This window comes from Nylanderia fulva, unplaced genomic scaffold, assembly GCF_048542155.1.
Source record: "Nylanderia fulva isolate GAGA-0341 unplaced genomic scaffold, ASM4854215v1 Scaffold35, whole genome shotgun sequence".
NCBI classification, from domain to species: Eukaryota; Metazoa; Arthropoda; class Insecta; order Hymenoptera; family Formicidae; genus Nylanderia; species Nylanderia fulva.
The window spans coordinates 2456337-2469365 of NW_028190422.1; the positions used below are offsets into that span (position 1 = coordinate 2456337).

Genomic DNA, 13029 nt, shown 5'->3' on the forward strand with positions numbered 1-13029 from the left:
CTTTACCATGATACCAGCACTGACGTAACAAAACCTCGTCAGTGGTATAATAGACGGACAGTTTCTTGCAAAGCTATCGACAAATCGTCGTGCTCGGTAGTCTCAGCTTCTCTCCCGCGCAGAAACATGTATCTTTTGCATTCTTCTAACGAGAAAAAGCCGAATACAGTGATATAGTACTGACTTTATCTAATGAGATAATTAAAATTCAAGACGTGCAATCACCAATATTAATAGTAATGGTGCTAAAATCAAATCGACATTTCGAGATTTTGCTGAGAAACAAAATAAGATAATTTTATTTTATTATATTTTGCACTTGACACATTTTATTGCAATTAATACAAAAAGAAAGGTGTGCAAAAATTTAATGTGACATTTTTTAATTATTGATATTTAAAACTTATATGAGAAATGATGAACACTAAATTTGATTATCTAATTATTCGAATGTTTATTATTACAGGAAATAATGAGTGGAAAGATATTTGCATTTCTGTGTTCCGTGCTTCTTCTCGTCATTTCGTCATCGAAATCGCAGCAAAATTTCACCAACGAGAATGATAATTTGACGATACAATACGAGATAAATACGGATTCTACAACAAATTATAACGACGAAATAATAACACTGCGACATGATTTGCATAAAAAGATTATGAATAATACACAAAATGACAATAATGATGATGAGCAAAAATCGATGAAATTTAACACGAATTCGACAAATGTCAATCATAAAAGGAATTTTACGCTGCAGGAAGTTTATGAAAATGTAATTGAAAAGAATGATTCCATGTCACTTGAAGTTCTCAAAAATTCCAGCAAAGATGCTAATGAAACTATCATCGTCCCAAACGAAAGGTGTCATAATGATACTTGCATTCGCTTCTGCTGTTCTCTTGGCGATCGTCTGGTTGTAAGCAACTGCACTCATGAAGAAATTGAATACATTTTTCCGAAAGTATACATAAACGATTCGACGCAAAGTGAAAAGAATCTGAACGAATTGTTTCAACTGGCTATTTATGATTCGTGCAAGGGTAATCACGTTCTGCTTCCCGAAGGTTTTCAGTATGATTATAAGATTTTTACCAACGGTTCTATATATTTATCTTATGATAAAATATTAGTTGAATCGACATCATATTGTCTCGCCGTCGTCGACGGGAATGAGTTCGAAGTAACCGTCTGTTCCAAAACTTATGACAAGATCATGAAGATAACAACTAAAGATAAAACTAATGAGATCATGAATACTATTACAAACAAAGATATTATGGAAATGAGTGTCGATATAGCATCTATATTACTTTTGGGGTCAGCATTTTTCGTGTATTCCATATTGCCGGAACTCCGAAATAGACACGGCTTCATGTTGCGCAATTACAATGGTGCCTTGACTATTGCATACGGAATTCGCTTTGTGAAATTTTTGATCAAATCGGATGATATACAGTATTCCGTCTGCGTTACAATAGGTAGAGTATATATCTAAATCTTAAAACTATGCAATCAATATATTTATATTTGTCAGATGTTTAATGTATATTTGCATTTTAAATTCTAATTAATAATTTTAATAATTATTTGAATATATTATTTGTTAAAATCTATTAAAAGCAAAACAGTGAATGACATTTAAATTTTATTTAAATGCATTTTAATATATCATTAATATAAGTTATTCGTCTCAAATAGATATATTTCTTTGGGTTTTTGAATTTTGCAGAATTACATATTGAATCAAACATGTTTAACTTAATATTAGCAGTATTTATTACGTAAATATTACAATAAAATTTAGTGTAAGAAGTTAAAGTAAATCTGTTTTAATGGAGAAACATAAAAATGTGATAACTTTGAAATCCTTCAATTTTAACGAGTAATGATAAATAATATATTATTATTTATTAATAATAATATTTAATATACACACACATATATTTTATTATATAATAGTTTATTATAATATTTTATATAATATATTATTATTTATTCATAATATAAAAATATATAAGGAGCAGGAAATAAACCAAAAGAGCAACGCAAAGTAATTAGGTCGCATATATAAAGTTTCTTTATTTAATAGAAAAAATTTGTTTACTAAATAAAGCTGTATTTGCGATCAAATTATACTTTGCGTAGCTGTTTTGATCTGTCTCCTGCTCCTTATTTATTTCTTAACTATAAAAGCAAATTACATATTACATTTATATTTATATTAATAATATTATATATTATTATTTATTTTTACAATCTTTAATTTTATTCATTTTTGTAGCCTTTATACAATACTTTGTCTATATGGCGAGTTACTTTTGGTTAATTATAATGAGCTTTGATATGTGGTGCACATTCAGGTAAGTTGGAAAATATTCTTCTATATTATTACTACTTATTTTTAACACTTGCCTTTCATTTATTTTTATAAAATTCTTTCTTTTTGATTTTACATATATCGGTTTAAAAATAAAGATAGATAATATATAATATGAAAATTCTGTATTAATCGAATTTTCTTACATATTGTGTTAGTACGTGTAAAAACAACTATATATTTAAAAATAATATTTGATAATAAAACAATTATATTTAGGGCATTATAAGTTAGCGTATAAAGATAATAAGTTCAAATTATAATTTGGAATAAATAGTTTTCTTGGATATTTTTATTAATTGATTACACATTTTCGAATGGTTAATTTTTTAAAAGTAAAAATTGCGTATTAGACATAATAAGCATATTATATATTTTATTTAAATATATATAAAACATTATAACAAAATCTAATAATTCGATATAATGCAATAATATTTTGATATTAAACTTCTTTTTCTTTTAATTTATATTAATTTATAAAATAAAGCAATACACGATATGTTTTCACAAAATAAAAGTAGATTTTTTAATTAAAAATTTGTCTTTTAAAAGTAAATAAAAATTTTAATACAATTGTCGTGTCTGCATAATAGCTATGTAAATAAACACTTTTACAATAATTAAGGCATAAAAAAATATAATAAAAGACAATTGTCCAAGAATAGGCAAACTTTAAATAGATATAACTTTGTTTCGAATAATAAGAATTTGAACTTTAAAAAAGAGTTTTAAAACGTTAAATCTCTACTGTCAGTAGTTTACATCTTTTTTTATTTTCTTAAAATCTGATATTTTTTATATACATTTTTTATATACAAGAAACGAAAAACATAACAAAATGGAAAATTTCTTCTCACTTTGTAGACGTGTTGCATGCACAAAAAAATTTGAAAAATTTCATGACATTTCCATGTTACTTTCTGAAGTTTTACGTGCAAAATTGTTTTTTAAAACGTAAATCCTCATCTTATTTTATCAAATATTATCGTAAATTAAAGAGAAAATGTCATTTTCACTATAATCGTTCATAACACCGTTAAAAATCATTCTACAGCAATTTAAAAATGGATTCTTCAAGCTGAAACTTTGCTCTATAGTATGATATAGTGACTTCATCAAAGACACATTATTTTAACGTTTTTACATTCTGATTTCTTTTATGTGTTGTTTGTTAAATATGTTTGTAAATTGCAGAGAATTCTGTTCGTTACAAAGAAACATCAGACAACAAGAAAAAAAAAAGTTGATATATTATACGATCTTTGCATGGGGATGTCCCTTTATGTTTGCTATTTTATCTGTCAGCATGGATATTCTTTCTAAGTACCAGCATGTACCACCAATTTTGCGACCGGACTTTTATGAAGGAGAATGTTTTTTTTTTAGTAAGTGAAGATAATGCTATAGCATTTTAGTATGGTGAGAACCAAACTCATGATGTTTTATACTTACAGAGACTGGTCCGTATATGTTGTATTATTATGGGCTCAATAGTATGTGCGTCACCAGTAGCATTTGTTTATCTATCTATACGGCATTAAAAATTGAACGTTTAAAAAAGGAATCGGGTTCTTTTCTGAAAGATTCGGAGAATAAATGCTTTAACGATAATAAAAAATGGTATGTATTCAGATATTGTTGTATTGAAATATGATAATCTATTTTATTAATAAAATTTATGCTACTTATATTAACATTTATGCAAACAGCATCGCATAATTGATTCGCATTTTTTTTTTTTATAACAGAGAGAAATTAACCGGTATTAATAACTAATCGTCTGATCGTATATTTAATTTAAAATCCGAGCTTGATTGGTTGAATGGAATTTTATGTCAAAATCAGATTTAAAACAATATTTAATATAAAATCAGATTATGATCACTGGTTATAGATTGTCGTTTGCAGATGACATTTTTTCTATTCGCCGATTTACTTTTTTTATTTTGTAATATTTTCAAGAATATATCATTTTACGTGTTTCTTCGAAAATCTATGCAATTCTAAACAAAATGACAATTAATAACGAATAATAAATGAAAATTAAGTTAATGATTGCACCTGTATTTTACAAAAATACAAATTTTAAACACTTTCAAAAATTTCTTAAGATTTATAAATCAATTAAATTTTATTCATCATATATATTCACAAGAACTATGAAAATTATATATTTGTTTGCAGGTTTAATCTATATCTGCAGCTATTTATCGTGCTGTTTATCTTAATGGGCATAGAATTGCTCGTGATAGCAGCTTATGAAATATTTAAAACTGTACCAACTACTACATTGTACACCATTTACTACATTGTATTGTATGTTGTTAATTCGCTGGACATTATGCAGAGTCTGTGCGTCTTTATCGTATTTGTGTGTAAAAAAAGGATCAAGCGCATGTTATTCAAGCGATTCGGCTTCGGTTTGTCGCCAAATGCTTGACACGGATCGAATGCAACATTGTCGAGCATTCTTACACTGTCAAAAGAAATAGTCATGCAGGAGAAAATGAGTTTTTTCGGACGAGCAAGAAATCACACTGATAGGATCAACTTTTAATTTTTATTTGAAAATGGAAATCATGTTTTTTTATGTTGTTCTTTATAGTTAAAATTAATAATTATAATTCATACATATTTTCGGATTTTGTAGGAAGAACATATTATTTTGTCTTGTTTGTTTTTTAAATTTAAGTGAGATTATGATATATTCCTTGACATAAATATTTATAATATTGTTAATTGTAGGCTGATATTATTTTATATTTTGAATATTAGTAGAAATTCAGAAAACTACTACAAAATTTGCATGAAATTACTATAAGTTGTTATTATCCATATATCAAATAAAAATGTTCATTTATTAATATCATAAATTGTAATAAAAATTTATAATATTATTATAATTTTTATAATTTAATTAAATATTTTATCGTGAGATTATTGTAACATTAATACTTAAATAATTGAAACTTTAGATTTTTTATGATCTCAATAATTCGGTATAGCTTACTATTTTTTTTAATATAATTTACATTTTAGTAATTATTAGTTTCAATTATTGATTTTGAAGAAACCAATGTAATTTTTGTGAAATATTTTTTTCCTCTGTAAAAGTTAAGAGTGAAAAATTAAATAGCATCAGCGCCTCCTGATCTACCGCTATTCTTAATTTTTAATCAAATAAATAATCATGATATAACTCTCAAAGTCATGCAGGTCGAATATAAACCGGTTTCAGAATAGGTTTTGTCTTTACTTTATATGTGCAAGCATTATCTCTAATTTGATGATATATAAGAGTTAGCGAATAACGATAAACATATATTCAACATAATATTTTTTTGTAATAATTATTTTGTAGTCTAAAGATAACAAATGAGATTAATAAATTTGTGAAATAAATATAATTTTGCTAACGCATGCGTTATCGATTAATTATTTAAAACAAATTTTAATATACAAGTATTTAAACAAATAAATTAATTCCAATTTAATATACATTTCAAAAATAATTAATAACAAAATTTTTATTATTTGACTTTTGCTACGTATCAATTTATTTCTTATTTGCGGTATTCTTAGAAATATGAAGACTCTTCATTTGAGCATTCAATATTTAAAAAACAATCAAGAGTATTTTTCCTTTTGCTGCTGGATTAGTCGAGCTATCGTCAGTAGTAGTTTCAATGATTTTTTTTTATTTTTTTTGTATATAGTATGTAAAAGCTATATGTGTATAGTCTTATATAGTATAGTTACTTACGAGGTACTATACCTCGTCAGTGATACCAGCAATACGCACCAACTTCGAAATAGGATCTTACGTTTTTTTGGTATATACTCGAAAACATAATCCACGACGATCTGCTTTCATATAATGATTTTATTCAATTTTTTGTAATTAAATTAAAAAAATAAAAATTTTTCAATAAAAATAATAAATTATTATATACCAAATTATAAAATTGAAAAATAAAGGAATTAATTACAATCTTTAAAAAAGGAAAACGAGTAACAGTAGTTTAAATAAATTCTTAAAAAATATAATTTTTTTTATAAAATAAATGCCTATTCGTTAACTTAATTTTCACTGTTTATTGCGACATTTCGAGAATTACAGACTTATTTGAAAAAACACGATTCAAGTTAACGCAATACATGCTTTCTTTTCTTATAGATTATATAATTATACATAACAAAATAAAAAAAACAATAAGCACAGTGAAAATGCTTGCTTTCTTCATCTAGAATGCGAATCAAGCGAGTATGGGATATTGTCGGCAGAGACATGGATATAAATATGTCAGCATAAATATCATTCAAATAACAAAAGATTTTCAGAAGAAAATTTAAATATCATTCAAATAACAGAAGAAAGTGTTACAAAAATGTCAGAATACTCACCATTCCTTATTGTCATTATATCGCTTGGTTTACAAATCTGATAGACGCAGGTTTGTATCCTTTTCGTTGCGTTTAATGTTCAGTGCCGCAGAGATGGATAAGCAAATGGTAATAATTAGACAGACAGTTCTGATCCCGTGAAAATACAACAGATACGGCACTGTATTTGTAAGAATGATATAACATAAAATTACATACTGTTTCAGACATATTTAAAATGCGTAGCATTAATAGAGTTACCTGAAACGTACCTTAACCATGATACCAGCACTGACGTAACAGTACCTCGTCAGTGGTATAGTAGACGGACAGCTTCTTGCAAAGCTATCGACAAATCGTCGTACTCGGTAGTCTCAGCTTCTCTCCCGCGCAGAAACATGTATCTTGTGCATTCTTCTAACGAGAAAAAGTCGAATACAGTAATGGTGCTAAAATCAAATCGACATTTTGAGATTTTGCTGAAAAACAAAATAAGATAATTTTATTTTATTATATTTTGCATTTGACACATTTTATTGCAATTAATAGAAAAGCAAAGGTGTGCATTAATTTAATGTGATATGTTTTAATTATTGCAAACTAAAAACTTACATGAGAAATTATATGAAGATAAATTTGATTATCTAATTATTCATAACTATATTCTTATGTGAAATAATGAGTGGAAAAAAGTTTGCATTTGTGTGTACCGTGCTTCTCTTCGTTATTTTGTTATCGAAATCGCAGCAAAGTTTTACCAACAGAGATGATAATTTGACGATGCGATACGAGATAATAACATTCCGACATGATTTGCATAAAAATTTGATGATCAATACACAAAATGACAAAATGCAGCATGAATTTCATATGAATAATAAACGCGAGGATAATGATTTGATTCAACATAAACGTTACAAGCATTCTATGCAGAATAAAGATGATGAGCAAAAATCGATGAAATCTAACACAAATTCGACATATGTCAATCATAAAAGGAATTTCACGGCTCAGGAAGTTTATGAAAATGTAATTGAAAAGAATGATTCCATGTCACTTGAAGTTCTCAAAAATTTTAGCAAAGATGTTAACAGAACTAACATCGTCCCTAACGAAATGTGTTATAATGATACTTGCATTCGGCTCTGCTGTTCTCTTGGTGATCGTCTAATTGATGAGTGCATTCCTGATGAAATTGAATACATTTTTCCAAAAGTATACACGAACGATTCGACGCAGAGCGAAAAGAGAATAAACGAATTGTTTGATCTGGCCATTTATGATTCGTGCCAGGATAATCACTTCTCGGGAATTCTGCTTCTCGAAGGTTTTCAGTACGATTATAAGATTTTTACCAACGGTTCTATATATTTACCTTATTATGAAATATTTGTTGAATCGTCATCATATTGTCTCGCCGTCGTCAATGGGATTGAATTCCAAGTGATCTTCTGTTCCAAAACTTATCACAAGATCATGGAGATAATTGATAATACGAGTAAGCCTTTGAATTCTGACGAAGAAATTATGCACATAAATGCCGATATAGTATCTATATTACTTTTGGGGTCAGTTATTTTGGTGTATTCCATATTGCCAGAACTCCGAAATAAACACGGCTTTATGTTGCGCAATTATAGCGGTGCCGTGTTTGGTGCATACGGAATTGACCTGGTGTATTTTTTTATCAAATCGGATATACAGTATCCCGTCTGCGTTACAATAGGTAGAATATATATCTAAATCATAAAACTATGTAATAAGTATAGGGTATATATATTTGTCAGATATTTAATGTATATATATTAAATATTGCATAGGTATTAAATTTGCATATTAAATTTGCACATTAAATATTAATTAATAAATTTAAATATTACTTAAATATATTATTTGTTAAAATCTAAAAAATGCAACACAGTAAATGACATTTAAATTTTATTTAAATGCATTTTAATATATAATTAATATAAGTTCGTCTCACACAAATAGTTATATTTCTTTGTGTTATGAGTATTGTAGAATAACATACCGAATCAAATATTGTTTAATATCTTATTAGCAATATTCATTAAATATTACTATAAAATTTAGTGTAGAAAGTTAAAGTAAATCTATTTTAATGAAGAAACATAAATGTGATAACTTTTAGATCCTGCAATTTTAACGCGTAATAATGAATAATAATAATATATTATTATCTATTAATAGTGTTTTTTATATATATTTATTATATAATATATTATTATTTATTAATAATATAGAAATAAATAAGGAGCATGAAATAGATCAAAAGAGCAACGCGAAGTAATTAGGTCGCAAATACAAAGTTCCTTTATTTAATAAAAAATGATTTTTTTATTAAATAAAGTTGTATTTGCGACCAAATTATACTTTGCGTTGCTCTTTTGGCCTATTTCTTGCTTCTTATTCATTTCTCAACTATAAGAGCAAATTACATATTACATTTATATTTATATTAATAATATTGTATATTGTTATTTATTAATTATTATTACAATCTTTTATTTTATTCATTTTTACAGCTTTTTTAAAATACTTTTGCAATATGGCGAGTTTCTTTTGGTTAAATATAATGAACTTCGATATGTGGTGCACATTCAGGTAAGTTGGAAAATATTCTATATTATCACTACTTATTTTTAACCTTTCATTTATCATTATAAAATTATTTCTTTTTGATTTTACATATATTGGTTTAAAGATAAAGATAGAGAATATATAATATGAAAATTCTGTATTAACCGAATTTTCTTACATATTGTGTTGGTACGTGCAAAAACTACTATATATTTGAAAATAATATTTAATAATAAAACAATTATATTTAGGACATTGTAAGTTAGAGTATAAAGATAATAGATTTAAATTATAAAATGATAGTAATTTAATCAACCAACTCTGGCAAATTAAGTGATCTTTATTTAATATTCACGACGTTTCGGCCATGGGTTTAGGCCCTTATCAAGTGCTAAAACATAACTTTTTTTAAAAAACCTTAATTTTTGATTTTAGAATGTGACAAGATATGATGTGAAACAATTAACTATATCCGAAACCCATGGCCGAAACGTCGTGAATATTAAATAAAAATCACTTAATTTGCCACAGTTGGTTCATTAAATTACTACCATTTTTTAATTATCATCTGGTGAGTTCACAGTTTTTAACATCTTTTAAATTATAATTTGAAATAAATAGTTTTTTTGGATATTTTTATTAAGTGATTACAGATTTTTAAACGGTTATTTTTTAAAAGTAAAAATAGTGTATTAGATATAATAAGCATATTATATATTTTTAAATATGTATAAAATGTTATAACGGAATCTAATTATTTGATATAATGCAATAATATTTTGATTTGAGGTTTTTCTCTTTTAATTTATAAAATAAAGCAATACACGATAATTTTTTACAAAATATAGAAATAGATTTTTTAATAAAAATTCGTCTCTCAAAATTTAATAACAATTTAAAGTAGCATTGTCGTGTCTGCATAAGAGTTATGTAAATATACGCCTTAAAATAATTAAAGCATCAAAAAAAAACAATTGTCCAAAAATAGGCAAATTTTAAATAGTTGTAACTTTGTTTCGAATAATGAGAATTTAAAATTTAAAAAACAGATTTAAATCTTAAAATCTCTTTCAATGATTATACAGCTTTTTTCATTCTCTTCATTTTTAATATTTTTTATATACGAAAAACGAGAAACATAACGAAATGGAAAATTTTTTCTCATTTTGTAGACGTGTCGCATGCACAAATAAATTTGAAAAATTTCTTGACACTTCCATGTTACAGACTAAAGTTTTTTCTGCAAAATTGTTTTTTTTTAAATATCGATCTTTACATATAAAGTTATCGCAAATTGAAGAAAAAGTGTCATTTTCACTTTAATCGTGTATAACATCCTTAAAAATTATCGTACAGCAGTTTTAAGAATAGATTCTTCAAGCTGAATCTTTGCTCTATAGTATGATATAGTGACTTGATCAAAAACACATTATTTAAACGTTTTCACATTCTGATTTCTTTTATTTATTGTTTGTTAAATATGTTGTGTAAATTGCAGAGGATTCAGTTCGTTACGAAGAAACGTCAGACAACGAGAAAAAAGAAAGTTGATATATTATACGACCTTTGCGTGGGGATGTCCCTTTATGCTTGCTATTTTATGTGTCAGCATGGATATTCTTTCTGCGTATGTAAATGTACCACCGATTTTGCGACCGGAATTTTATTTGCATTGCTGGTTTTCTGGTAAGTGAAGATAATGCTTTAGTATTCTAGTATGATGAAAAAAAGCATAACAACATGATGATTTATACTTGCAGAGATTGATTCGTATTTGTTGTATTTTCATGGCCTCAGTAGTATGTGCGTAATCAGTAGCATTTGTTTATCTATTTATACGGCATTAAAAATTCAGCGTTTCAAAAAGGAATCGAGTCCTTGTCTGAAAGATTCGGAGAATAAATGCTTTAACGATAATAAAAAATGGTATGTACTCAGATATCGTTGTATTGAGATATGATAATCTATTTTATTAATAAATTTAATATAGTCCGATAGTGTATTTAATTTTAAGTTCGAGCTTCATTGGTTGAATGGAATTTTAAGTCAAGATCAGATTTAAAACGATATTAAATATAAATTCAGATTATGAATACTGGTCATAGATTGTCATTTGCAGATGATATCTTTGCTATTCGCCGATTTACTTTTTTATTTTGTAATATTTTCGAAAATATATTATTTTACGTGTTCTTTCAAAAGTCTATACAATTCTAAATAACATGATAATTAATAACAAAAATCAAATTAAAGAATGCACTTTTATTTCACAAAAATACAAATTTTAAACACTTTCAAAAATTTCTTAAGGTTTATACATCAATTAAATTTTATTCATCATATATATTCATAAGAACTATGAAAATTATATATTTGTTTGCAGGTTTAATCTATATCTGCAGCTATTTATCGTGCTATTTATCTTAATGGGCATAGAATGGCTAATGATAACAGCGTTATTACCTAAAGGTTTACTAATTTTATACATTCTATGGTATGATACTAATTTCGTGGCTATTATGCACAGTCTATGCGTCTTTATCATATTTGTGTGTAAAAAAAGGATCAAGCTTATGTTATTCAAGCGATTCGGCTTCGGTTTGTCGCCAAATGCTTGACACGGATCGAATGCAACATTTTCGAGCATTATTACCACGTCAAAAGAAATAGTCATACAGGAGAAGATGAGTTTTTCCGGACGAGCAAGTCACACTGATTTAACCGATGTTTAATTTTTATTTGAAAATGGAAATCATGTTTTTTTATGTTGTTCTTTATAGTTAAGATCAATAATTATAATTCATACATATTTTCTGATTTTGTAGCAAAAGCATATTATTTTGTCTCGTTTCTTTTTCAAATTTAAATGAGATTATGTTACATTCCTTTGCATAATTATTTATAATATTGTTAATTGTAGGCTAATACTATTTTTATATTTGGAATATTAGTAGAAATTTAGAAAGCTGCTACAAAATTTGAATGAAATTACTATAAGTTGTTATTATACAAATGTCAAATAAATATATGTTCATTTATTAATATTATGAATTATAATAAAAATTTATAATATAATATATAATTAGTATAATATATATAACTTAATTAAATATTTTATTATGAGATTATTGTAACATAAATACTTAAATAATTGAAATGTTAAATTTTATATGATCTCAATAATTCGGTATAGCTTACTATTTTTTCTAATATAATTTACATTATAGTTATTATTAGTTTCAATTATTGACTTTAAAAAAATCAATGTAATTTTTGTGAAATGTTTTTTTCCTCTGTAAAAGTTGGGAGTGAAAAATTAAATAGCATCAGCGCCATCGGATTTACCGCTATTTTTAATTTCTAATCAAATAAATGATCATGATATAACTCTCATTGTTATGCATGTCAAATATAAACCGGTTTTGGAATAGGTTTTGTTTTTACTTTATGTGTGCAAGCATTATATTCAATATGATAATGTATAAGATTTGGCGAATAAAGATAAACTGATATATTCAACATAATTTTCTTCTTTAATAATTTTTTTGTTGTTTAAAGACAACAAATGGGATTAATAAATTTGTGAAATAAATAAAATTTTTCTAACGCATGCGTTATCGATTAATTATTCAAAACAAATTTTTATATAGAAGTATTTAAAC

General features: G+C 25.9%; 3 protein-coding genes across 3 annotated transcripts in view; 2 read left to right on the plus strand and 1 right to left on the minus strand.

Moving 5' to 3' along the window:
- Positions 1-13029, minus strand: part of LOC114946324 (uncharacterized) — an 18652-nt gene continuing 5623 nt past the window's right edge. The window contains exons 3-4 of the mRNA XM_029322780.2: positions 3836-3910; positions 1-142 (exon numbers count right to left, since the gene is read on the minus strand). The gene's annotated coding sequence lies outside the window, so the exon portion shown is untranslated. The remainder of the gene's footprint in view (positions 143-3835; positions 3911-13029) is intronic.
- LOC114946326 (G protein-coupled receptor Mth2-like) lies at positions 169-5726 on the plus strand. Its single transcript, XM_029322782.2, has 6 exons — positions 169-236; positions 467-1481; positions 2285-2363; positions 3578-3768; positions 3838-4003; positions 4568-5726. The coding sequence occupies exons 2-6, from the start codon at positions 473-475 to the stop codon at positions 4821-4823; spliced, it is 1701 nt and encodes a 566-aa protein (XP_029178615.2). The 5' UTR covers positions 169-236; positions 467-472; the 3' UTR covers positions 4824-5726.
- Positions 7019-12891, plus strand: LOC114946328 (G protein-coupled receptor Mth2-like). The gene is made up of 5 exons (XM_029322783.2): positions 7019-8492; positions 9313-9391; positions 10866-11053; positions 11128-11293; positions 11751-12891. The coding sequence occupies exons 1-5, from the start codon at positions 7445-7447 to the stop codon at positions 11983-11985; spliced, it is 1716 nt and encodes a 571-aa protein (XP_029178616.2). The 5' UTR covers positions 7019-7444; the 3' UTR covers positions 11986-12891.

Bases quoted from the DNA above. Each gene is read 5' to 3' on its own strand.
- LOC114946326 (XM_029322782.2), top strand. From the start codon at position 473: ATGAGTGGAAAGATATTTGCATTTCTGTGTTCCGTGCTTCTTCTCGTC. The intron at 3,769-3,837 runs GTAAGTGAAGAT...TTATACTTACAG, and splicing joins AGGAGAATGTTTTTTTTTTA to AGACTGGTCCGTATATGTTG. The intron at 4,004-4,567 runs GTATGTATTCAG...ATTTGTTTGCAG, and splicing joins TTTAACGATAATAAAAAATG to GTTTAATCTATATCTGCAGC.
- LOC114946328 (XM_029322783.2), top strand. From the start codon at position 7,445: ATGAGTGGAAAAAAGTTTGCATTTGTGTGTACCGTGCTTCTCTTCGTT. The intron at 8,493-9,312 runs GTAGAATATATA...TCATTTTTACAG, and splicing joins TCCCGTCTGCGTTACAATAG to CTTTTTTAAAATACTTTTGC. The intron at 11,054-11,127 runs GTAAGTGAAGAT...TTATACTTGCAG, and splicing joins TTTGCATTGCTGGTTTTCTG to AGATTGATTCGTATTTGTTG.